General features: G+C 38.4%; 1 protein-coding gene across 13 annotated transcripts in view; it reads left to right on the plus strand.

The window, feature by feature from the left end:
- The window catches only part of KIFAP3 (kinesin associated protein 3), a 160,421-nt gene that overhangs the window by 13,530 nt on the left and 120,675 nt on the right, over window positions 1-26,216 (plus strand). For 12 of the 13 annotated variants that reach the window (XR_014053445.1, XR_014053444.1, XR_014053442.1 and 9 more), the window contains one exon: window positions 25,035-25,166. Coding sequence is in view for 8 of the 13 variants with exons in the window: in XM_081489539.1 (XP_081345665.1) it covers window positions 25,035-25,166 (132 nt within the window). In the remaining 5 variants the exon portion in view is untranslated. Of the gene's footprint in view, window positions 1-4,292; window positions 4,391-25,034; window positions 25,167-26,216 lie in introns of all 13 variants that reach the window. The other variant, XM_081489541.1, reaches the window with a different exon arrangement.

Raw genomic sequence — 26,216 nt, forward strand, 5'->3', positions numbered from 1 at the left:
GCCTTATTCATTACCCAGCTAACTCTTCGTGTTTCCTGTTGTAGCTTAAATGTCAGTTTTCCGTGACACTGTCCTTTCCCACCTCACCGTCTACCTGAGCTTCCCTTCCCCACCACACAATACACCATGCAGGTCAGATACACCTGCTAGCTTTCCATAATACCCAATAAATTGTCTTTTCCCACTCTTAACTACTTTGTTGTTATTGTTTGTCTTTCTTGTTGGTTTATAAGCTGCAAAAGGGTAAGAATTTTTGCATATATATTCATAAGGGATATTCATAAATTATATTAAAAATATGTTCTGTTTTGATGGCATCTTTGTCTTTCTTTGGTATCAGGATAGACTGGCCTCAGGATGAATTGGAAAGTGTTCCCTTTTTTTTTTCTAATTTTGGAGGAGTTAAGAAGGATTGGTGGTAATTTGGTAGAATTCACTGTTGAAATTATCTGGTCCTGGACTTCTCTTTGTTGGCAAATTTTTCATCTCTGATTCAATCTCTACTTATTTTGGGGGAATTCAGAATTCCTATTTCTTTTGAATCAATTTTTGTAGTTTGTGAGTTTCTAGTAGTTTTGACCATTTCATCTAGGTTATCTTCTTCATTGGCTTACAGTTCTTAATCTCTGTGAGGTCAGAGATAATAGTAGTAATGTCCCACTTTAATTTCCAGTTCTAGTAATTTGAGCCTTAGTTAAACTAAAGGTTTGTCAATGTTTTTGATCTTTTCCAAGAACCAACTTTTGATTTTTTAATTTCCTCTGTTGCTTTTCTATTCTCTATTTCTTTTTATCTCTGTCTTTATTATTTTCTTCCTTCTAATAGCTTGGTGTTTTGTTTGCTCTTTTTCTACTTCCTCAAAATATAAAATTAAGTCATTGCATTGAAGTCTTTTTTTAAAATTGATATATAATTGACATATACCATTATATTAGTTTCATTATGTACAACATAATGATCTGATATTTATATATATTGTCAAATGATTACCACGCTAAGTCTAGTTAACATCCATCACTACACAATAACAATTTTTTTCTTGTGATAAGAACTTTTAAGATTTATTCTCTTAGCAGTTTTCATGTTACAGTATAGTATTATTAACCATAGACACCATGCTATACATTGCAACCCCAGGTCTTATCTATTTTATAACTGTAAGTTCATTCCTTTCAACCACCTTCACCCACTCCTCACCCCCACCTTTGGCAACCACCAATTTATCTGTATTTATGAGTTCACTAACAAGTTTTGTTTTACTTTTAGATTTCACATATTAGTTTGAAAATATGGTATTTGTCTTTCTATCTCTGAATTATTTCACATAGTATATTGCTCTCAAGATCTGTTCATGTTGTCACAGATGATAAAATTTTCTTTTTATTGCTGAGTGTGTATGTGTGTGGGAGTGTACACAAATGTGTGTTTGTGTGTGCATGTGTGCACATGCTTGCACACTCAGAAGTGTCTGACTCTTTGTGACTCCATGAATTGTAGACCACCAGGCTCCTCTGTCCATGGGGTTTTCCCTGCAAGAATACTGGAGTGGGTTGCCGTTTCCTCCTTCAGGGGATCTTTCCAATTCAAGGATCAAACCTGTGTCTCCTGCATCTCCTGCATTGGCAGGCACATTCTTCACTACTGAGCCACCTAGGAAGCCCATACACTTATATCAGTTCATTTCAGTCGCTCAGTCATGTCCAACTCTTTGCGACCCCATGAACTGCAGCACGCCAGGCCTCCCTGTCCATCACTAACTCCCTAAGTCCACCCAAACCCATGTCCATCGAGTTGGTGATGCCATCCAGCCATCTCAGCCTCTGTCGTCCCTTTCTCCTCCTGCCCTCAATCTTTCCCAGCATCAGGGTCTTTTCCAATGAGTCAACTCTTCGCATCAGGTGGCCAAAGTATTGGGAGTTTCAGCTTCAACATCAATCCTTCCAATGAACACCCAGAACTGATCTCCTTTAGGATGGACTGGTTGGATCTCCTTGCAGTCCAAGGGCCTCTCAAGAGTCTTCTCCAACACCACAGTTCAAAAGCATCAATTCTTCAGTGCTCAGCTTTCTTTATAGTCCAACTCTCACATCCATACATGACCACTGGAAAAACCATAGCCTTGGCTCTTATATACATATATTTTACCTAGTCATCTACTGTTAGATACTTAGGTTGCTTCCATGTCTTAGCTATTGTAAATAATGCTGCAATGAACATGGAGATACATAATTCCTTTGAGTTAGTGGTTTCATTTCTTTCAGATAAATACCTGGAATAGAATTGCTGGATGATATGGAAGTTCTATTTTCAATTTTTTGAGAAATCTCCATACTGTTTTCCCTAGTGGCTGAACCAATATAAATTCCCACCAGCTGTGTACCGTGTTCCCTTTTCTTCACGTCTTCTCTAGCACTTGTTTCTTAACTTTTTGATAGTAGCTATTCTAACAGATGTGAGATATATATTGTGATTTTGACTTTATATTAATGATGATTAGTGATGTTAAACACCTTTTTATGTAATATAACTGTTGGTCATTTGTCTATGTCCTTTGGAAAAATGTCTTTTCATATCCTCTGCCCATTTTTTCCTCAGATTGTTTTTTTGACAATCTGAATTATTTTGGATATTAACCCCTTATCAGATACATGATTTGCAAATATTTTCTTCCATTTGGTAGGTTGCCTTTTCATTTTGTTCATCGTTTTCTTTGCTCTCTAGAAGCTTTTTGGTTTGACATAGTGCCAGCGGTTTATTTTTGCTTTTGTTGCCTTAGTTTTTGGTGTCACATCCAAAAAAAAAATCCCCAAGACCAAAGGCAAGGAGCTTCCTGCCTGTATTTTCTCCTAGGAATTGTATGGTTTCAGGTCTTATATTCAAGACTTTAATCCATTTTGAGTTGATTTTTGTGAATGGTGTAAGATAGCAGAGTGTGAGTGCTAAGTCACTTTAGTTGTGGAGTTTAGCCTTTCAGGCTTCTCTGTCCATGGGATTCTCCAGGCAAGAATACTGGAATGGGTTACCATGCCCTCCTCCAGGGATGGAATCCTCATCTCTTACGTCTCTTGCATTGGCAGCGAGTTGGCTTCCCAGTTAGCTCCACTGGTAAAGAATCTGTGTGTGGTGCAGGAGGCTCTAGTTCGATTTCCTGGTTCGGGAAGATCTCCTGGAGAAGCGATAGGCTACCCTCTCCAATATTCTTGGGCTTCAGACATTAAAGAATGTGGCTTTAGACATTAAAGCCACAGACATTAAAGAATCCGCCTGCAATACAGGAGACCTGGGTTCAGTCCCTGGGTTGGGAAGATCCACTGGAGGAGGGCGTGGCAACCACTCCAGTATCTGTGCCTGGAGAATCCCATGGACAGAGGAGCCTGGCGGGCTACAGCCCATGGAGTCACAAAGAGTTAAACACGACTGAGTGACTCAGCACAGCACAGCACCACCTAGGAAGCCCATAAAATAGCAGTTGTTGTTGTTCAGTCACCAGGTCATGCCTGACTCTTCACAACCCCATGGACTGCAGCATGCCAGGCCTCACTGTACAGTTTCATTTTTTTGCATGTGGCCATATAGTTTTCTCAACAGTATTTATTGAAGGGACTGTCTTTTCCCAGGTGTATATGCTTGGCTCCTACATTGTAAATTAATTGGCCATATATGTGTTGGTTTCTTTATGGGCTCTCTATTCTGTTCCATTGATCTGTGTGTCTGTTTTTATGCTGATACCATATGCTTTGATTATTGTAGCTTTGTAATATAGATTAAAATTAGGACACATGATGCTGATAACTTTGTTCTTTCTCAGATTGCTTTGGCTATTCAGGATCTTCTGTGGTTCTATACACTTTTAGGATTTTTTGTTCTATTTCTGTGAAAATTGCTATTGAGATTTTTTTGTATTTTTTAATTTATTTTCAATTGGAGGGTAGTTGGTTTACAGTATTGTGTTGGCTTCTGCTGTACAACAACATGAATCAGCCACAAGTCTCCTGAACCTTCCCCCCATCCTCCCTTCACCCCATTCCACTCCTTTCAGCTGTCGCAGAGCACTGGATTGAGCTCCCTGTGCCCATACAGCAGCTTCCCACTGGCTCTGTTTTACACATGGTAGTGTATATATGTCAGTGCTACTCTCTCAGTTCGTCCCACCCTCTCCTTCCCTCACTGTGTGCAAAGTCTGTTCTCTATGTCTGCATCTCTATTTCTGCCCTGTTAATAGGTTCATCGGTAGCATTTTTCTAGATTCCATATATATGCATTAATACTCGAAATTTGTTTTTCTCTTTCAGACTTACTTCACCTGCATAACAGGCTCTAGGTTCATCTACCTCACTAGAACTGACTCAGATGTGTTCCTTTTTTATGGCTGAGTAATATTTCTTTGTATGTATGTACCACAACTACTTTATCCATTCATCTGCCTGCCAGTGGACACCTAGGTTGCTTCCATATCCTAGCTATTGTAAATAGTGCTTCTATGAACATTGGGGTGTTACAGTTTTATATGCCCAGTAGTGGGATTGCTGGGTCATATGGTAGTTTTATTCCTCGGTTTTTAAGGAGTCTCTAGCACCAAAGAATGATGCTTTTGAACTGTGGTGTTAGAGAAGACTCTTGAGAGTCCCTTGGACTGCAAGGAGATCCAACCAGTCCATCCTAAAGGAGATCAGTCCTGGTTATTCATTGGAAGGACTGATGTTGAAGCTGAAACTCCAATACTTTGGCCACCTCATGCGAAGAGTTGACTCATTGAAAAAGACCCTAATGCTGGGAAGGATTGAGGGCAGGAGGAGAAGGGGACAACAGAGGATGAGATGGTTGGATGGCATCACCAACTCGATGGACATGGGTTTGGGTGGACTCCGGGAGTTGGTGATGGACAGGGAGGCCTGGCATGCTGTGATTCATGGGGTCGCAAAGAGTCAGACACGACTGAGCAACTGAACTGACTGACTGACACTGTTCTCCATAGTGACTGAATCATTCCCACCAACAGTGCGAAAGGGTTCCCTTTTCTCTGCACACTGTCCCAACATTTATTGTTTGTAGATTTTTTGATCATGGCCATTCTGACAGGTTTGAGGTAATACCTCATTGTAGTTTTGATTTGCATTTTTCTAATAATGAGCCATGTTGAGCCTCTTTTCATGTGTTTGTTGGCCATCTGCATGTCTTCTTTGGAGAAATGTCTATTTAGGTCTTCTCCATCTTTTTGATTGGGTGGGTTGTTTTTCTGGTATTGAGCTGCATAACCTGCTTGTATATTTTGGAAATTAATCCTTTGTCAGTTGTTTCATTTGCAATTGTTTTCTCCCATTCTGAGGATTGTCTTTTCATTTTGTTTATATTTTCCTTTGCTGTGCAAAAGCTTTCAAGTTTAATTAAGTTCGCATGTGGTGGCCAAAGTATTGGAGTTTCAGCTTCAACATCAGTCCTTTTTGTTTTAATTTGCATTTTTTAAATTTCTTTTTGTTTTAATTTCCGTTACTTTAGGAGGTGGGTCAAAGAGGATATTGCATGACTTATGTCAAAGAGTGTTTTGCCTATGTTTTCCTCTAAGTTTTATAGTTTCTGCATTGAGATTTTGATAAGGATTGCATTTTAATTTTTAGATTGCTTTGTGTAATGTGACATTTTAACCATTTTAATTCTTCTAATTCATAAGCATGGAATATATTTCCCTCTGTGTCTTTTTGAATTCTTTTCATTATTGTCTTACAGTTTTCAATATACAGGTCTTTCATCTCCTTGGTTAAATGTATTTCTTAGGTGTTTTATTCTTTTTGATGCATTGTAAATGAGATTGTTTTCTTAATTGCTCTTTCTGGTAGTTCATGTTAGTGTAAGGAAAGGCACCTAATTTGCATATGTTGATTTTATATCTTGCAATTTTACTGAATTTTACTAGTTCTTAACAGTTTTTTTGTGGAGTCTAGGGTTTTCTATGTAGTATCATGTCATGCGCAAATAGTGATGGCATTACTTTTTCCTTTCTGATTTGGATACTTTTCACTTCTTTTTCTTGTTCAATCATTTTGGCTAGCACTTCCAATACTATTTGAATAGAAGTAGCAAGAATTGGCATCCTTGACTTGATCTTTCAGGAAAAGCTTTCAATTTTTCACTCAGTATAATGTTAGCCATGGGGTTGTCATATACGACCTATATTGTGTTGAGATTTGTCCCTCTATAACCACTTTATTGACAGTTTTTATCATAAATATATATTGAATCTTGTCAAATGCTTTTTCCATATTTATTGAGATGTTTATGACTTTTAGTCTTAATTTTGTTTGGGTGTATTACATTGATTGATTTGTGTTTGTTGAGCCATCCTCACATCCCTGGAATAAATTCCATTTGATAATTGTTTTAATGTATTGTTGAATTTGGTTTGCTGGTATTTTCTTGAGGATTTTTGCATCTATGTTCGTCAAGTTTTTTTTCCTCCCTTGTAGCGTCTTTGTCTGGTTTTGGTATCATGGTAATACTGGCCTCATGAAATGAGTTTGGGAATATTCTTTCCTCTTCAGATTTTGAGAAGAGTTTGAAAAAGATTGGTGATACTTTAAACATTGGTAAAATTCATCCATGAAGCCATCTGATCCTGGTCTTTTTTTTGTTGGAAGATTTTTTGCTACTGATTTAATCTTATTAGTAATCATTCTATTCTGACTTTCTATTTCCTCATGATTCAGTCTTGGGGGGAGTGGTGTATGTTTCTAGAAATTTATCCATTTCTTCTATGTTGTCTAATATGTTGGAATATAATTGTTAATAGTAGTTCTGAGATCTGTTATATTTCTGTGGTATTAATTATAATGTCTCCTCTTTTATTTCTGGTTTTATTTATGGACATACCTCATTTGATTGCACTTTGCTCTAATACACTTTGCAAATATTGCAATTTATAAATTAATGTTGTGGCAGCCCTGAGCCAGGCAAGTCTGTCAGTACCATTGTTCCAATAACATTTGTTTACTTCATGTCTCTGTGCCACATTTGGTACTTTTCGCAATATTTCAAATTTTTCCATCATTATTATGTATGTTATGGTGATCTGTGATCAGTTATTATTGATATTGCTATTGTAAAAGATGATATCTTGCTGAAGATATAGATGGTTAGCATTTTTTAAAAAGAAATATTTTAAAATTAAGATGGGTGCATTGATTTTTAAACAAAGTGTTATTGCACACTTATATCACAGCATAGTGTAAACATAGCATTTATGTGCCCTGGGAAACAAATTTGCATGACTTGTTTTATAATGATACTTAATGCTTTATAATGATACTTGCTTTAGTGCAGTGCTCTGACAATAAACCCTCAAGATCTCCAAGGTATTTGGACTCCCCTCTCTTTTTCCTAAAGGTTTGTCAATTTTACCTTTCCAAAGCAACAACTCTAAGTTTCATTGATCTTTTCTGTTGTCCTTATAGTGTCTGTTTCATTTCTTTCCCCTTTGATCTTTGTTATTTCCTTTCTTTTACTAACTCTGGGTTTTGTTTGTTATATTTTTCTCCAGTAACTTAAGGTGTAAAGTTAGGTTATTTATTTGAGTTTTTTTTTTTAAGATTTGTTTATTTTTGGATGCTCTGGGTCTTCATTGCTATATGCAGGTTTTCTCTAGTTGTGGTGAGTGGGACTATTCGTTGTTGTGGTGTAAGCTTCTGATTGCAGTGGCTTCTCTTGTTGCAGTGCCTCGGCTCTAGGTGCACAGGCTTCAGTAGTTGCAGCACATGGGCTCAGTTGTGAATCACAGGCTGTAGAGTGTTGGTTTAGTAGTTGTGACGTGTAGGCTTAGTTGCCCCGTAGCATGTGGGATCTTCCCAGATCAGGGATGGAACCCATGTCCCCTGCATTGGCAAGTAGATTCTTAACCACTAGACCACCAGAAAAGCTGTTTTTTGTTTTGTTTTGTTTTTTTGATTCTTGATGTAGGCTTTTATCTCTATAAATTTAACCTCCTAGAACTGCTTTTGCAGCATCAAGTTTTGTTTTATGCTTTATTTCCACTTTTATTTGTCTAAAGGTATTGATTTCTTCTTTGACACATTGGTTGTTCAGTATTATGTTGCTGAAGTTTTACGTTCAGTATTATGTTTCTAGGTGTTTGTGTGAAAGATAGCCTGGCTGTGTAGAGTAAAAACTGGCTGGCAGTTTTTTCCTTTCACCACTTTGATTATATTCTACTACTTCTGACCTGCAGAATTTCTGTTGAATATCTGCTGATAGTCTTATGGGGGTTCCTTTGTATGCCACAAGTTGTTTTATTTTATTGAATTTGAGATTCTCTCCTTGTCTTTGACTTTTGACACTTTGACTTTTGACATTTATAATATGCCTGTTGTGGCTCCCTTTGGATTCATCTTATTTGAAACTCTCTGGGCTTCCTGAATCTGATTGTCTGTTTTCTTCAGATTAGTGGAGCTTTCAGCCATTATTTCTTCAAATAAGTGTTCTTCCCCTTTCTCTTCTCTTTTTGGGACATATATAGTGGAAATATTGCTCTGCTTGATGTTAGCTTATAAATCCCTTAAGCTATCTTCACTCTTTTTTTCATTCTTTTTGCTTCTTTGGATGCATTGCATTGCCCTGTCTTTGAGTTCACTGATCTTTTCCTCTGTTTCATCAAGTCTACTGTTGAATGCCTCTGTTGTATATTTAAGTTCTATTATTGTATTCTTCAACTCTGTAACTTCCATTTGGTACTTTAATATTTTCTGACTCTGTTGAAATTCACAATTTGTTCATTTTTCCTCTGAGCTTGGCAAGCATTTTTGTGATTACTTTTTACTACCATATAAATCACTTATTTCTGTTTCATTACAGTCTTTTTCTGAGGTTTTATCTTATTCTTTCTTGGAACACATTCCTCTGTTTCTTCATTTTCCTTGACTATGTTTTGGTTTCTATGCATTAGATAAAAGCCACCTCTCCCATTCTGGAAGGAGTAGCCTTGTTTAGGAGACGAGCTTTTTCATTCAGCCATGCCTAACTCTTGGTTGTCTTTCGAACCTTTGTGATTATACAAGTAGCCTACTTTATTTTGAGTGCTCTCTCTGAGCTGAGTCCTGGGATAATAGCCAGTTAATAACTGTTTTTTTGTGTTTTTTTAATTCCTTTCACTAATGTTCCTTTGAACTCATGAACATCATGATCAACTGGGTGGCAGCCACAAAAAAACTCCAGGTATGTGTACAAACTCCCCTTCAAAAGATACTAGCACTCTGGAGTGGGACAGAATGAAGGCTCAAAGATAGTATCTGCCCTCCGAGGTCTCTAGAGAGGATGACAGTCAGCCTTAGGTGTGTGTTTAATTAGAACCCTTGCCCCCTAAATCCACAACTGTGGAGATAAGCTAAGAGGTCTCTTTCATGGAAACAGTGGTTTCCTCAGTCCGTTGCCTCTCTGCTGTGCCTTGGGAGTGGTAACCAGTTAAGAATTCTTTCTCTGTTATGGTCCTGTATACCTGGGAATGTAAGTCCTTTGGGCATCAGAGTCAGGTGATCTAGAGGTGTCCCTGGGGAGCCGTCTGAATAATTGGAACTCCAGACAGGGGTACAAGCTCCTGTTTTTGGGGGGGGGGGGTAGATACTGGTGATCTGGAGAGCATAAAGATGATACCTGCTGGCCTCTATCCTGATTATTTCAGTAGACTCATACGTTAAATTAGATGCCAGCCCCTCAGGCTAATCCTTTAAGATGAGCAAATAATCCTTTTTAACAGAAAGTCTGGGCATTTTTCATATAGGTACTTGTGCACTGGGCTGTAGGTTGAGTGAGCCTGCATGCACAAGCCCTTTAAGAACTGTTTCAGTACTTTGCTATGGCCTTTTGGGTCTCATGGAAGCTAGATAACTTGGGAACTGGTATCTCAGGTATAGGCCTTAAAAATTGGGGTGCCAGATGCAGAGTTCAAATCCTTCACCCCTCAGGTAAAAAGCTCAGGTTTGTGAGTTTTTGCCCGATTGTGGGTCTCCATACCAGAGGTGGGTTTATGACAAGACTGTCTCTCAGTCTTTCTTATTTGCTTCAGTGTGCGTTTTCTTGTTTGCTCACTGTGTAGACATTACTCAACTAGTTTAGGGGTGTTTTTTCAGAGGAAGTTGTTTCATAGATGGTATAGACTCTGTGGGAGGAGGTGAGTTCAGGAGCCTGCCACATCACACTTTGTTTATTTGTTTAAAGAAATAAGCATAATCTTTTTTTTTTTCTTATAAATTTATTTATTTTAGTTGGGGGCTAATTACTTTACAATATTGTAATAGTTTTTGCCATACATTGACATGAATCAGCCATGGGTTTACATGTGTTCCCCTTCCTGGACCCCCCACCCACCTCCCTCCCCATCCCATCCTTCTGGATCATCCCATTGCCCCGGCCCTGAGCCCTTGTCACATGCATCGAACATGGAATGGTGTTCTGTTTCACATATGATAATATACATGTTTCAATGCTATTCTTCCAGAACGTCCCACCCTCACCTTCTCCCTCAGAGTCCATAAAATTGTTCCATGCATCTGTGTCTCTTATTCTGTCTCGCATATAGGGTTATCGTTACCATCTTTCAAATTCCATATATATGCATTAGTATACTGTATTGTTGTTTTTCTTTCTGGCTTACTGCACTCTGTATAATGGGCTCCAGTTTCATCCATCTCAGTAGAACCGATTCAAATGTATTTTTTTTAATGGCTGAGTAATATTCCATTGTGTATATGTACCACAGCTTCCTTATCCATTCGTCTGCTGATGGACATCTAGGTTGCTTCCATGTCCTGGCTATTATAAACAGTGCTGCGATGAACATTGGGGTACACGCGTCTTTTTCAATTCTGGTTTCCTCGGTGTATATGCCCAGCAGTGGGATTGCTGGGTCATATGGCAGTTCTATTCCCAGTTTTTTAAGGAATCTCCACACTGTTCTCCATAGTGGCTGTACTAGTTTGCATTCCCACCAACAGTGTAAGAGGGTTCCCTTTTCTCCACACCCTCTCCAGCATTTATTGCTTGTAGACTTTTGGATAGCAGCCATTCTGACTGGTGTGAAATGATACCTCATTGTGGTTTTGATTTGCATTTCTCTAATAATGAGTGATGTTGAGCATCTTTTCATGTGTTTGTTAGCCATCTGTATGTCTTCTTTGGAGAAATGTCTGTTTAGTTCTTTGGCCCATTTTTTGATTGGGTCGTTTATTTTTCGGGAATTCAGCTGCAGAAGTTGCTTGTATATTTTTGATATTAATTGTTTGTCTGTTGCTTCATTTGCTATTATTTTCTCCCATTCTGAAGGCTGTCTTTTCACCTTGTTTATAGTTTCCTTTGTTGTGCAAAAGCTTTTAATTTTAATTAGGTCCCATTTGTTTATTTTTGCTTTTATTTCCAATATTCTGGGAGGTGGGTCATGGAGGATCCTGCTGTGATTTATGTCGGAGAGTGTTTTGCCTATGTTTTCCTCTAGGAGTTTTATTGTTTCTGGTCTTACATTTAGATCTTTAATCCATTTTGAGTTTATTTTTGCGTACGGTGTTAGGAAGTGTTCTAGTTTCATTCTTTTACAAGTGGTTGACCAGTTTTCCCAGCACCACTTGTTAAAGAGATTGTCTTTTCTCCATTGTATATTCTTGCCTCCTTTGTCGAAGATAAGGTGTCCATATGTGCGTGGGTTTATCTCTGGGCTTTCTATTTTGTTCCATTGATCTATATGTCTATCTTTGTGCCAGTACCATACTGTCTTGATGACTGTGGCTTTGTAGTAGAGCCTGAAGTCAGGCAGGTTGATTCCTCCAGTTCCATTCTTCTTCCTCAAGATTGCTTTGGCTATTCGAGGTTTCTTATATTTCCATACAAATTGTGAGATGATTTGTTCTAGTTCTGTGAAAAATACCATTGGTAGCTTGATAGGGATTGCATTGAATCTATAGATTGCTTTGGGTAGTATACTCATTTTCACTATATTAATTCTTCCAATCCATGAACACGGTATATTTCTCCATCTGTTTGTGTCCTCTTTGATTTCTTTCATCAGTGTTTTATAGTTTTCTATATATAAGTCTTTTGTTTCTTTAGGTAGATATATTCCTAAGTATTTTATTCTTTTTGATGCAATGGTGAATGGTATTGTTTCCTTAATTTCTCTTTCTGTTTTCTCATTATTGGAGTATAGGAATGCAAGGGATTTCTGTGTGTTAATTTTATATCCTGCAACTTTACTATATTCATTGATCAACTCTAGTAATTTTCTAGTAGAATCTTTAGGGTTTTCCATGTAGAGGATCATGTCATCTGCAAACAGTGAGAGTTTTACTTCTTCTTTTCCTATCTGTATTCCTTTTATTTCTTTTTCAGCTCTGATTGCTGTGGCCAAAACTTCCAAAACTATGTTGAATAGTAGTGGTGAAAGTGGGCATCCTTGCCTTGTTCCTGACTTTAGGGGAAATGGTTTCAATTTTTCACCATTGAGGATAATGTTTGCTGTGGGTTTGTCATATATAGCTTTTATTATGTTGAGATATGTTCCTTCTATTCCTGCTTTCTGGAGGGTTTTAATCATAAATGGATGCTGAATTTTGTCAAAGGCTTTTTCTGCATCTATTGAGATAACCATATGGTTTTTTTCTTTCAATTTGTTAATGTGGTGTATTACATTGATTGATTTGCGGATGTTAAAAAAACCTTGCATTCCTGGGATAAAGCCCACTTGGTCATGATGTATGATCTTTTTAATATGATGTTGGATTCTGTTTGCTAGAATTTTATTAAGGATTTTTGCATCTATGTTCATCAGTGATATTGGCCTGTAGTTTTCCTTTTTTGTGACATCTTTGTCTGGTTTTGGAATTAGGGTGATGGTGGCCTCATAGAATGAGTTTGGAAGTTTACCATCTTCTGCAATTTTCTGGAAGAGTTTGAGTAGGATAGGTGTTAGCTCTTCTCTAAATTTTTGGTAGAATTCCGCTGTGAAGCCGTCTGGTCCTGGGCTTTTGTTTGCTGGAAGATTTCTGATTACAGTTTCGATTTCTGTGCTTGTGATGGGTCTGTTAAGATCTTCTATTTCTTCATGGTTCAGTTTTGGAAAGTTATACTTTTCTAAGAATTTGTCCATTTCTTCCAAGTTGTCCATTTTATTGGCATATAGCTGTTGGTAGTAGTCTCTTATGATCCTTTGTATTTCTGTGGAGTCCGTTGTGATCTCTCCATTTTCATTTCTAATTTTGTTGATCTGATTCTTCTCCCTTTGTTTCTTGATGAGTCTGGCTAATGGTTTGTCAATTTTGTTTATCTTCTCGAAAAACCAGCTTTTAGTTTTGTTGATTTTTGCTATGGTCTCTTTTGTTTCTTTTGCATTTATTTCTGCCCTAATTTTTAAGATTTCTTTCCTTCTACTGACCCTGGGGTTTTTCATTTCTTCCTTCTCTAGTTGCTTTAGGTGTAGAGTTAGTTGATTTATTTGATTTTTTTCTTGTTTCTTGAGGTACGCCTGTATTGCTATGAACCTTCCCCTTAGTATTGCTTTTACAGTGTCCCATAGGTTTTGGGTTGTTGTGTTTTCATTTTCATTCGTTTCTATGCATAATTTGATTTCTTTTTTGATTTCTTCTGTGATTTGTTGGTTATTCAGAAGCGTGTTGTTTAGCCTCCATATGTTGGAACTTTTAATAGTTTTTTTTCCTGTAATTGAGGTCTAATCTTACTGCATTGTGGTCAGAGAAGATGGCTGGGATGATTTCAATTTTTTTGAATTTACCAAGGCTAGATTTATGGCCCAGGATGTGATCTATCCTGGAGAAAGTTCCATGTGCACTTGAGAAAAAGGTAAAATTGATTGTTTTGGGGTGGAAACTCCTGTAAATATCAATTAAATCTAATTTGTCTATTGTATCATTTAAAGTTTGTGTTTCCTTGTTAATTTTCTGTTTAGTTGATCTATCCATATGCGTGAGTGGAGTATTAAAGTCTCCCACTATTATTGTGTTATTGTTAATTTCCCCTTTCATACTTGTTAGTATTTGCCTTATATATTGTGGTGCTCCTATGTTGGGTGCATATATATTTATGATTGTTACGTCTTCTTCTTGAATTGATCCTTTGATCTTTATGTAGTGTCCTTCTTTGTCCCTTTTCACATCCTTTATTTTAAAGTCTATTTTATCTGAAATGAGTATTGCGACTCCTGCTTTCTTTTGGTCTCCGTTTGCATGGAATATGTTTTTCCATCCTTTCACTTTCAGCCTGTGTGTGTCTCTAGTTTTGAGGTGGGTCTCTTGTAGACAGCATATATAGGGGTCTTGTTTTTGTATCCATTCAGCAAGCCTTTGTCTTTTGGTTGGGGCATTCAACCCATTTACATTTAAGGTAATTATTGATAAGTATGATCCCGTTGCCATTTACTTTGTTGTTTTGAGTTCGTGTTGAAACATCCTTTCTGTGTTTCCTGTTTAGAGAAGATCCTTTAGCATTTGCTGGAGAGCTGGTTTGGTGGTGCTGAATTCCCTCAGCTCTTGCTTGTCTGTAAAGCTTTTGAATTCTCCTTCATATCTGAATGAGACCCTTGCTGGGTACAGTAATCTGGGTTGTAGATTATTCTCTTTCATTACTTTAAGTATGTCCTGCCATTCCCTTCTAGCCTGAAGGGTTTCTATTGAAAGATCAGCTGTTATCCTTATGGGGATCCCCTTGTGTGTTATTTGTTGTTTTTCCCTTGCTGCTTTTAATATTTGTTCTTTGTGTTTGATCTTTGTTAATTTGATTAATATGTGTCTTGGGGTGTTTCGCCTTGGGTTTATCCTGTTTGGAACTCTCTGGGTTTCTTGGACTTCTGTGACTATTTCTTTCCTCAATTTAGGGAAATTCTCAACTATTATCTCCTCGAGTATTTTTTCATGGCCTTTCCTTTTATCTTCTTCTTCTGGGACTCCTATGATTCGAATGTTGGGGCGTTTCATATTGTCCCAGAGGTCCCGGAGGTTTTCCTCATTTCTTTTGATTCTTTTTTCTTTTTTCCTCTCTGCTTCGTTTATTTCCACCATTCTATCTTCTACCTCACTTATCCTATCTTCTGCCTCCGTTATTCTACTGTTGGTTCCCTCCAGAGTGTCTTTTATCTCCTTTATTTCATTATTCATTCTATATTGATTCCTTTTTATTTCTTCTAAGTCCTTGATAAACATTTCTTGCATCTTCTCAATCTTTGTCTCCAGGCTATTTATCTGTAACTCCATTTTGCTTTCAAGATTTTGGATCATTTTTATTATCCTTATTCTAAATTCTTTTTCAGATAGATTCCCTATCTCCTCCTCTTTTGTTTGGCTTTGTGGGCATTTCTCATTTTCCTTTACTTGCTGAGTATTTCTCTGCCTTTTCATCTTGTTTAGATTGCTGTGTTAGGCGTGGCCCTTCTGTATTCTGGTAGTATGAAGTTCCTCTTTGTTGTGGAGGTTCCTCACTGCGGTTGGGGTTGGACAGGTGGCTTGTCAAGGCTTCCTGGTTGGGGGAGCTTGTGTCGGTGTTCTGGTGGGTGGAGCTGGATTTCTGCTCTCTAGAGTGTAATGGAGTGACCAGTATTAATTTTTGAGATGTCTATGGATTTGGTGTGCCTCTGGGCAGCCTGTATATTGATGCTCAGGTCTATGTTCCTGCGTTGCTGGAGAATTTGCGTGGTATGTCTTGCTCTGGAACTTATTGTCTCTTGGGTCGAGCTTGGTTTCAGTGAATTTATGGAGCTTATTGGATGGTCTCTTATTAATTAATGTTTCCCCTGGCTTTCAGTCTTATTCTTGCAGTAGCCTCAAGACTTCTCCTTCCATACAGCCTCAATAATAAAACTTTTAGGTTAATGGTGAAACGATTCTCCACAGTGAGGGATACCCAGAAAGGTTCACTGAGTTACATGGAGAGATGAGGTGGGGGGGGTGGGTTGAGGTGACCAGGAGGGGAAGAGGGGAATTCAAATGTGGAGAGAGCAATCTAGCCAGTAAGCACTTCCCTCTGTGCTTTCCACAGTTTGGAACCCTCAGAGTGATTCACAGAGATACATAGAGAGGGGGGAGGAAGGTAACAGAGGTGAGCATGAGTAGAAAGGGAGGAATTAAGAGGGGAGAGAGAGATCTGGGCAGTATCCTGTTCCTGAAGTGTTCTCCGGTACCCAGAACACCCTCAGAGATTCACAGAATTGGGTTGAGAAGAGAAGGAGGAGGGTGGGAGATAGAGGTTCCCTGAGGGAGAAGAAAGAGCATCAATAGGTGGAGAGAGTGATCAGGCCAGTGATCACACTCCTGAGTAAAAGTGGGTCCTAAAGATTGGGTTCTTAAATGTACAAAGTTGATATCAAATATGTAAAACAAAGATTAAAAATCTAGAGTAGAGGTTAGACTCTTATAAAACTTACAATCTAAAAAAAAAAAAGAAAAAAGGAAACAGTGTAAAAAGAAAAAAAAAACAGTAAAACAGTAAAAAAAAGAAACAGTAAAAAAATGTAGAACAGGAAAAAAACATTAAAAAAAAGAAAACACAAAAGGTATAAGATATATGTATGTAGTTTGCTTCAAAAATAGGGTTTTTTTTTTTTTTGCAAGTTAATAGTGGGTTATGAAAATGAAAGTTAAAGGTGTAATAGAGGACTTGAAGAAAAAGGAAAGAAGAGGAAAAAAAAATTTTTTTTTTAATTAAAAAAAAAAAAAATAATAGTAAAAAACATATATATCCCGGACTTTCTCTGGAGCTGTTGTGAGCAGTGTGGGATCTGCTCAGTTTTAGATAGATCCTTATTCCTGCTTATACTTTTCAAGATCTATAGGTCCTTTTCAATGCAGTCGGTATTAACTACAGTGATCTTAATCTGTTGGCCTGTCCCTTCCAAAGCGCTTCCCTCTGTTTATTTGGCTTCTGTTTGGAGATCTCTTCAGTATCTAATTTCCGCCCTGCAACAAAGCGGTGGAGGTGATCTCTTTAGGTTCGCTTGTTCAATCGTGCTGTGGGGAGGAAGGAACACTGCAATTCTGGCGTGTGTGTGGTAAGCTCGCAGTGTCTCGGCCGCACTGGGTTCGCCCCCGCTCACGGCGTGTGTGCTTTCCCCGTCTACCCTGCTCAGGCTTCAGGTTACTCGGCCAGGGAGCGGGCCCTGAGCTGCGTGCACTTCCCAGGTCTAAGCCGCTCAGGTTCAGGCTCCCCGGTTACTCCACAAAGGCGCAGACTCGGTTTCGCCCGCGGCTTGTGGGTTTCGCCCGCGGCTTGTGCCGTTCCCGGTCGGGGCTGCCCAGGCGGCCAGGAGTTTGGCGAGGGCGCTCTCCCCTGTTGGGGCGGTGCGGCTTATCACCTCCCTGGTCCCCGCCTCGGTTTACGGGCGCGCCCGGCTCCAGTGAGCTTTGTGTCGGTTCTGGGGAGCTGGTCTCTGGCTGCGACCCTCCCGGCGGCTGTCGACCCTCCGGGATCTCAGGCAGTCTTTGCTTAGAAACTGGGAGCCTGTTTGCAGTTTGGTAGGGGGTGCCCTCTCTGGAGCCGAGTTTGCCCCTTTCCGGCTCTGGCGGGCCCCGCCTGCCCGCTGTGTCCGGCGGGGAATGGGGCGGTCCGCAGCCGGCTAGCTCTCCTCTGGTATCGCTCAGTCCTTTGTTCTGTGAGCGGGCCGGCAGTGCCTTAGAGTTGGGCTTTTCGCGGGATAGTTCTCTCTCTCTGGCTGTCCCACATTTTAGGTTACTATCTCACGTTAGCTCCCTCAGATTGCCCTCGGGGCACTTGGGCCCGGTCCTTACCCTAGGCAATGCCGCCCGCTCCTCTCCGTTCAGGCCCCACTTGCTGGTGGCGGATGATGCGAGCGTCTGGGGTTCTTTGCTGGGAGTTGCTTTAGGCACGTAATCTGTGGATTTTATTTATTTTTTTCCTCCCAGTTACGTTGCCCTCCGAGATAAAAAATCCTCCCCCACACCCGCCGGTGAAAGGGTTTCCTGGTGCTTGGAAATTCCTCCTCTTTTACAACTCCCTCCCCGGGACGGGTCTCCGTCCCTAACTCTTTTGTCTCTCTTTTTATCTTTTATAATTTCTCCTACCTCTTTTGAAGATAATGCGCAGTTTTTGTGGAAGCCTGACGTCCTCTGCCTGCCTTCAGAAGTAGTTTTGTGAAGTTTGGTCAGCGTTCAGATGTTCTTTCGATAAATTTGTGGAGGAGAGAGTGGTCTCCCCGTCCTATTCCTCCGCCATCTTAGCCCCGCCTCCGCATAATCTTTTTCTTTCTTTTTTTTTTTTAAATTTGGCTATGCTGGGTCTTGGTTGTGGCATAGGGATTTTTTTTTTAGTCATGGCATGCAGGCTCCTGATTGTAACATGTGGGATCTAGTCCCCTGAGGTGGTGGTTTAGGAGCTAAGTCGTGTCTGACTCTTGGGACCCATGGTCTGTAGCCCGTCAGGCTCCTCTGTCCATGAGATTTCCCAGGCAAGAATGCTGGAGTGGGTTGCCATTCCCTTCTCCAGGGTATCTTCCCTACCTAGGGATTGAACCCATGTCTCCTGCATTGCAGGTGGATGCTTACTGCTGAGCCACCAGGAAAGTCCCTTGTTCCCTGACCAGGGATCAAACCTGGGCCCCCTGAATTTGGAGCATGGAATCTTAACCACTGAATCACCCTGGAAGTCCCTGTGCATCACGGTCTTGAACACAAACATGCAGTAAATCCTTTTGACAGGAATAATTTTTCAAAAATAAATACCTCTTTGTTGAAAAATTAAGGGCTAAACTTTTGTTTCTTTAGAAAATTAATGATGAAAATGGAACTCAATGTTAGTCAGTGTTGTCTATTTTAGGGATCTTAATGATATCATCATCTATATGAAATCTAGAAACATCAGGATGTACTTTAGAAGTCAGTGATTAAGAATATGCTGCCTGAAGGTGAGAGTTATCCTATGTGAAGAAAGATGTCTCTTATATCAGTCTGTGAAGCCTCACTTCATATTGAGATAGAAAAAGCACAACTTTTTATAAATCAGTTTATTACCATATTGGTTTTAGTTTTCTAGTACACGTAAAAAAAAAAAGTGAAAATGCTCCATTAATAGAAGAAATTTGCAAAACAGGTAAAAGTTATCAGTTTAATATCAGTGTCATCATTTCAGTTCAGTCACTCAGTCATATCCGACCCTTTGCCACCTCATGGACTGAAGCACACCAGGCTTCCCTGTCCATCACCAACTCCCGGAGCTTGCTCAAACTCATGTCCATCAAGTCGGTGATGCCATCCAACCATCTCATCCTCTGTCGTCCCCTTCTTCTCCTGCCTTCAGTCTTTCCCAGCATCAGCGTCTTTTCCAGAGAGTCAGTTCTTTGCATCAGGTTTCCAAAGTATTGGAGTTTCAGTTTCAGCATCAGTCCTTCCAATGAATATTCACGACTGATTTCCATTAGGATGGACTGGTTTGATCTCCTTTCTGTCCAAGGGACTCTCAAGAGTCTTCTTCAACACCACGGTTCAAAAGCATCAATTCTTTGACACTCAGCTTTCTTTATAGTCCAACTCTCACATCCATACATGACTGCTGGAAAAACCATAGCTTTGACTAGATGGACCTTTGTTGGCAACATAATGTCTTTGCTTTTTAATATGCTGTCTAAGTTGGTCATAATTTTCCTTCTAAGGAGCAAGCATCTTATAATTTCATGGCTGCAGTCACCATCTGCAGTGATTTTTGAGCCCAAAAAAGAAAAGTCTCTCACTGTTTCCATCGTTTCCCCATCTATTTGCCATGAAGTGATGGAACAGGATGCCATGATCTTAGTTTTTTGAATGTTTAGTTTTAAGCCAACTTTTTCACTCTCCTTTTTCACGTTCATGAAGAGGCTCTTTAGTTCTTCGCTTTCTGCCATAAGGGTGGTGTCATCTGCATATCTGAAGTTATTGGTATTTCTCCTGGCAGTCTTGATTCCAGCTTGTGCTTCATCCAGCCCAGTGTTTTACATGATGTACTCTGCATATAAGTTAAATAAGCAGGTGACAATATACAGCCTTGACATACTCCTTTCCCTATTTGGAACCAGTTGTTGTTTCATGTCCAGTTCTAACTGTTGCTTCTTGACCTGCATATGAATTTCTTAGGTGGCAGGTAAGATGGTCTGGTATTCCCATTTCTTGAAGAATTTTCCATATTTTGTTGTGATCCACACAGTCAAAGGCTTTGGTGTAGTCAATAAAGCAGAAGTAAATGTTTTTCTGGTACTCTGTTGCTTCTTTGATGATCCAATGGATGTTGGGAATTTGATCTCTGGTTCCTCTGCCTTTTCTAAATCCAGTTTGAACATCTGGAAGTTCACAGTTCATGTACTCTGAAGCCTGGCTTGGAGAATTTTGAGCATTACTTTGCTAATGTGTGAGATGAGTGCAATTGTGTGGTAGGTTAAACATTCTTTGGGATTGCCTTTCTTTGGGATTGGAATGAAAACTGACCTTTTCCAGTCTTGTGGCTACTGCTGAGTTTTCCAGATTTGCTGGCATATTGAGTGTAGCACTTTCACAGCATCATCTTTCAGGATTTGAAACACTCAACTGGAATTCCATCACCTCCATTAGCTTTGTTCGTGGTGGTGCTTCCTAAGGCCCACTTGACTTCCATTTCAGGATGTCTGGCTCTAGGTGAGTGATCACACCATCGTGATTATCTGGGTCATGAAGATCTTTTTTGTATAGTTCTTCTGTGTATTCTTGCCAGCTCTTCTTAATATCTTCTGCTTCTGTTAGATCCGTACTGTTTCTGTACTTTATTGTGCCCATCTTTGCATGAAATGTTCCCTTGGTATCTCTAATTTTCTTGAAGAGATCTCTGGTCTTTCCCATTCTGTTGTTTTCGTCTATTTCTTTGCATTGATCACTGAGAAAGGCTTTCTTTTTTCTCCTTGCTATTCTTTGGAACTCTGCATTCAGATGGGTGTATCTTTGCTTTTCTCCTTTGCCTTCAGTTTCTCTTCTTTCCTGAGCTATTTGTAAGACCTCCTCAGACAACCATTTTGCCTTTTTGCATTCCTTTTTCTTGAGGATGGTCTTGATCACTGCCTCCTGTACAGTGTCACGAACCTCCATTCATAGTTCTTCAGGCACTCTGTCTGTTAGATCTAATCCCTTGAATCTATTCGTCACTTCCACTGTATAATTGTAAGGGATTTGATTTAAGTCATACCTAAATGAATGGTCTAGTGGTTTTCCCTACTTTCTTCAATTTAAGTCTGAATTTGGCAATAAGGAGTTCATGATCTGAGCCATAGTCAGTTCCTGGTCTTTTTTTTTTTTTTTTTTTGCTAATTGTATAGAGCTTCTTAAGATGTTACAAATAATAAATCAGGTAATTCCAATAATGGACTAAATTATTTCTCACCTGATTGATGAATTCCAAGTAAAGTAATTGGAAGTTCATTCTCTTGATTGTTAAATATTTGTCATCTTTATGAATGACATGTTAAATTCAGTTAGGAAATTTGCATTTAAGTTAAAATTATTCATTTCGTGGTGATAATGCAAGTATATATTTTGATGAGGTGCATTGCTATGGTAAAAGCAAATTACTTACAGACATAATTCATGATTGTGCCCAAACAAGCTGGAATATTTTACTAACCAAAATAGAATTTGAAACTATGGTTATCAATTGAAAAATGTTTATATCATACATAAATACAGAGTGACTGAATTATAAAATGTTTTGAACCTTTAGAAAAACTACTTTGTAAATCAGCCAAGTGTACTGCAGTGGTTTTGACTGTTTTGTGAGGGAATCCTGTAAATTTTTTTTTGTGCAGTGGAAGTTAGAAATAAAGAATCAAGGTGTTGAACAAATGGGAGTATCTGGAATTTGAGTATATGAAGTAATAAAGACAAGGTATTATTTTTTTTATTTACTTATGGCTGCACTGGGTTTTTATTGCTACGTGCGGGCTTTCTCTAGTTGAGGCGAGCGAGGACTATTCTCTAGTGATATCCGGGCTTCTCAGTGCAGCAGCTTCTCTTGTTGGTGGAGCACAGGTTCTAGGCACTCGGACTTCATTAGTTGAAGCATGTGGGCTTAGTAATTGTGGGTTGCTGGCTCTAGGGCACGTGGGCTTCAGTAGTTGTGGCTCACGGGCTCTAGAGTGTGCAGTAGTTGTGGCACACGGGCTTAGTTACTCCACAGCGTGTGGAATCTATCAGATCAGGGATCTAACCCATGTTCCCTGCATTGGGAGGCAGATTCTTATCCACTTCACCACTAGGGAAGTCCTGTGGTAAATTGTTAATGTATTTTTAATTACACACAGTGTTTATAACATGAACTTAGTTTGTAATATGTGTATTTTATATATTCAGCGGTAGTGCAAAGGGGAATAGGGAAGAAGTTTATCCTACCCATAATCTCTATCAGCCCTCATACTGATATAAACAATTAGTACTTGTATCAATCTTATGTCAGTTGCTATTAAAATGTAGTTTCAGCCCTACCAAATTGCTACCCTAAGCCTTTTATTTAAGGAAATTCTAGAGCTAACATTCTCTGGTTATATATTATTTACATATAGATAGGAAAATGTCTGGATGTATATGTGCTAAAATCATAACAGTTGGTTTCTCCTGGGTTTTTTGGTTTATTTTTTATCTTTGCTAATTTCTGTGTTCTGTTTTTCTCTACAGTAAACAAATTGTACTAGTGGTAAAGAAATAAATAAAATTAATTAGTTTCTTTAAAATACATGTTCAAAAGAAACCCTCAAAACTGAAAAGGAATAGTCAAGTTCTTTGAACTATTTGATTTCCTTGGGAAAGGCAAAATATCAAACCAAAGGATAACCATTATGCTTTTCTGTCAATTGTTAGTATGTGGAAGATCCACTTTGAAAGTGTAGTATGAGGTTTTTCTTAGGATCTGCAATTATGTTTTATCCTTATGGTTCTCTTCAACTGAATACAGTTACCCCCTCCTGTTTAAGTTCGGTACTGGGATTGCTGTCCATCTCATCAGGAAGGGAATAACTGTTGCTCTTTATAGTGAAGACAGCTTCTTTAGTGCTATATTAACATTTGTTTTTTAGCTGTACTTGCTTACTGTCTTGAATTCCTGTGGTTTCTCTAGCTTTTGACTGCTAGCTTGAATTTACATGGATTTATCTTACCTTTTAGAAGCTGTACCATTCTCTTTAATATGTACGTATATATCTGTGTGTGTGTTTGTGTGTGTGTGTATTATATATATATATGTATATATATATACACATCCATATTTTTCTAATTCTCTGTGTTTTACTGGCGTTCCTAGTTTCTGCTTTTATTTTTAGCTTTTTTCTGGATATCTTTCTGTCAGTTAGTTTAGTTGCTGACATACCTAGACTTTAGCTTCTGTATATTTGATTTCCTACTCTGTCTCTATACTCGACTCTTAATTGTTGTTCTAATATAGATTACAGAACCAAAGTGATGTCTCTGCTTTTTAATATGCTGTCTAGGTTTGTCATAGCTTTTCTTCCAAGGAGCAAGCGTCTCTTATTAATTTTATGGCTGCAGTCACCATCTGCATTGATTTTGGAGCCCAAGAAAATAAAGTCTGTCACTGTGTCCATTGTTTCCCCATTTATTTACCATGAAGTGATGGGACTGAATGCCATGATCTTAGTTTTTTGAAAGTTGAGTTTTAGCCAGCTTTTTTACTCTCTTCTTTCACCTTTATCAAGAGGCTCTTAAGTTCCTCTTAAGAGGATAAGGCTTACCTCTGTAGCCTTGTTGTAATAAAGAATTCTGAAATTCTGTCAGTTGTTAATATGTGGAAGACCCACTTTGAAAGTGTTAGTATGAAGTTGCTCTTAGAATCTGCAGTTATATTTTATCCTTATGATTCTCTTCAATTGGATACACTTACCCTCTCCTATATAAATTCAGTACTGGGGTTGCTGAACTGAAGTGAAAAATTATTTTAAAATTACATTGAAATATGCATAATAAGCCAGTTATTCCTACTGAAGAAAAAGCTTTGAGTTTCTGATTATTGGAATTTAAGATGTAGTCATATTTCTCTTCCTTCCTATTAGGCTAAAAGATCCACTGTGCAGATAACCAGCTCTGATTACAGTGAGAAATTTTACTTGCTTCCATTGCAGTCTCTTCAGTCTCTTTTAATAAAACTTGTTTTATCAGCTGCTAAAGTGACCAATAACAAGTAGTGATTAATTCATCATGTGACAACACAGATGGACCTGGAAGATATTATCATTAGTGAAATAAGTCAGGCAGAGAAAGACAAATACTGTATGTTTTCACTTATATGTAGAATATAAAATAAAACAAATGAACAAGTATAACAACATAAAAACAGACACTGAGATACAGATAAACTAGTGGTCACCAGAGGAGAGAAGTATAAGAAGAGAGCCAAAACAGGTGAAGGGAATTAGTAGGTACAAACAACTTACAATAAGTGACAAGGATGTAATGTACAGCACAGGGATTATAGCTTGCTAATGTCACTATAATTTTGGACACATGACTATAAAATATAACCTGTAAATTCTCTTTTGTTACACAATTTGTGCATGATTTAGGTACTAATTCAATATATATATATATGTTAATTGATAACTATTATTTTGCAATTTAGATAATTTCATCATGTCATTCTGTGATACAGTTAATGGGTTAACTATTGAGCAGGTTGATTTTTCTTTTTAAATATAAATTTTAGGGCAGCTGCCGTTGGTTTTAAATTGCTGACTTTCAATTGAGGTTATTCTCTCCAAAACCATCTTAATTTTTTTTTTTATTCACTGGCTATTATGCATGATTCTTTGGGTAAATGTATTTTTTTCCCAGAGCTCTTCATAAAGGTACTTTCTGCAAGACCAAGAATTATATGTATAACATAGAGTTTATAAAATTGGAGAAAAAGAGTTATTTCTTGGCCCAAGTCAAGAGTAAATCTGATTTAAATGCATGTGTTAATCTAACACACATGCTTTTGGAACTAGGAACTAGATAAACACCTTGGATGTTTTGTGAGCTTTTAATGTAGCTATGCCTGTTTTTCTTTTATAGGAAAGTTAAAGGAGGAAATATTGATGTACATCCATCAGAAAAAGCACTTATTGTTCAATATGAAGTGGAAGCTACCATTCTTGGAGAAATGGGGGATCCCGTGTTGGGAGAACGAAAGGAATGCCAAAAAATGTAAGTTTTCTTAATTTGTGCTTATTTGAAAGTAGTAAACCTTATACAAAGTTTGTAGAAATCTGATGTTATTTAAATTTGCATAGATAATGAATGACTATGGCATTCTTCTCGACCTACATTATCTTAGTGAAGCAGAGACGATATTAAGCTATAAATACAGAGTATATTCCAGAGAAAATCATGTTTATAAACTTAATTGGAACCTAAAGAAAAATGCCTGTTCTTATTAATCCCATTTAGTAAATGCATATAATAGAATATGACTTGTGAAATCAGTTATAAGAGATATGTTTATGTTAGACTTTTTAGCCTAATTTAGCAAGTTTGTATTTTAGCTGATACCATGTTGTTCTTTCTTCCCTGAAATTACAGAAAGTTATATGACTTCTAGAATTCACAAATGGGACATGTACCTTGAATTCATCCCTTAAAAATTCAGCCCTCTGAAAGATTTTAATAGTAGGACAAGCATTTTCTGACTCAGTGAGTTGACCTTAGATCTCCCAGTATTCTACACACTTTCCTTTCTGTTTTTGTAGTACTTTCAGGAGTCCCTTGGGAACTGGCCTTTTTCATTTGCCTTCAACTGTGCTGGCAATGATCTTGCACTCCTGCCATAGTTTTGTGGAAGTAGAAAGGGTCTGAGATCACCTAATATTGTTTCCCAACTTTCTTCCCTGCAGAAAAATATTTGACTTGGTTATTTAGTTGCTAAGTCGTGTCCGACTCTTGTGATTCCATGGACAGAGGAGCCTGGCAGGCTACAGTCCATGAGATTCTCCAGGCAAGAATACTGGAGTAGGTTACCATTTCTTTCTCCAGTGGATCTTCCCAACCCAGGAATCGAACCCAAGTCTCCTGCATTGTAGGCGGGATTCTTTACCAACTGAGCTACAAGGGAAAGTTAGTATGTTTTGGTATATTCAGTGATTAAGTACATAGTGTGGAATATAATGTAGTTAAGTATAGTCAGGATACTAGGAGTGCATGAGATGTTATTTAGCTCTCTGAAAAGCACCGCATTTTAAATGCATAGCAGTGGTTCTC

This window comes from Giraffa tippelskirchi, chromosome 5, assembly GCF_054371585.1.
Source record: "Giraffa tippelskirchi isolate mGirTip1 chromosome 5, T2T-mGirTip1v1.2.pri, whole genome shotgun sequence".
Taxonomy (NCBI): Eukaryota; Metazoa; Chordata; class Mammalia; order Artiodactyla; family Giraffidae; genus Giraffa; species Giraffa tippelskirchi.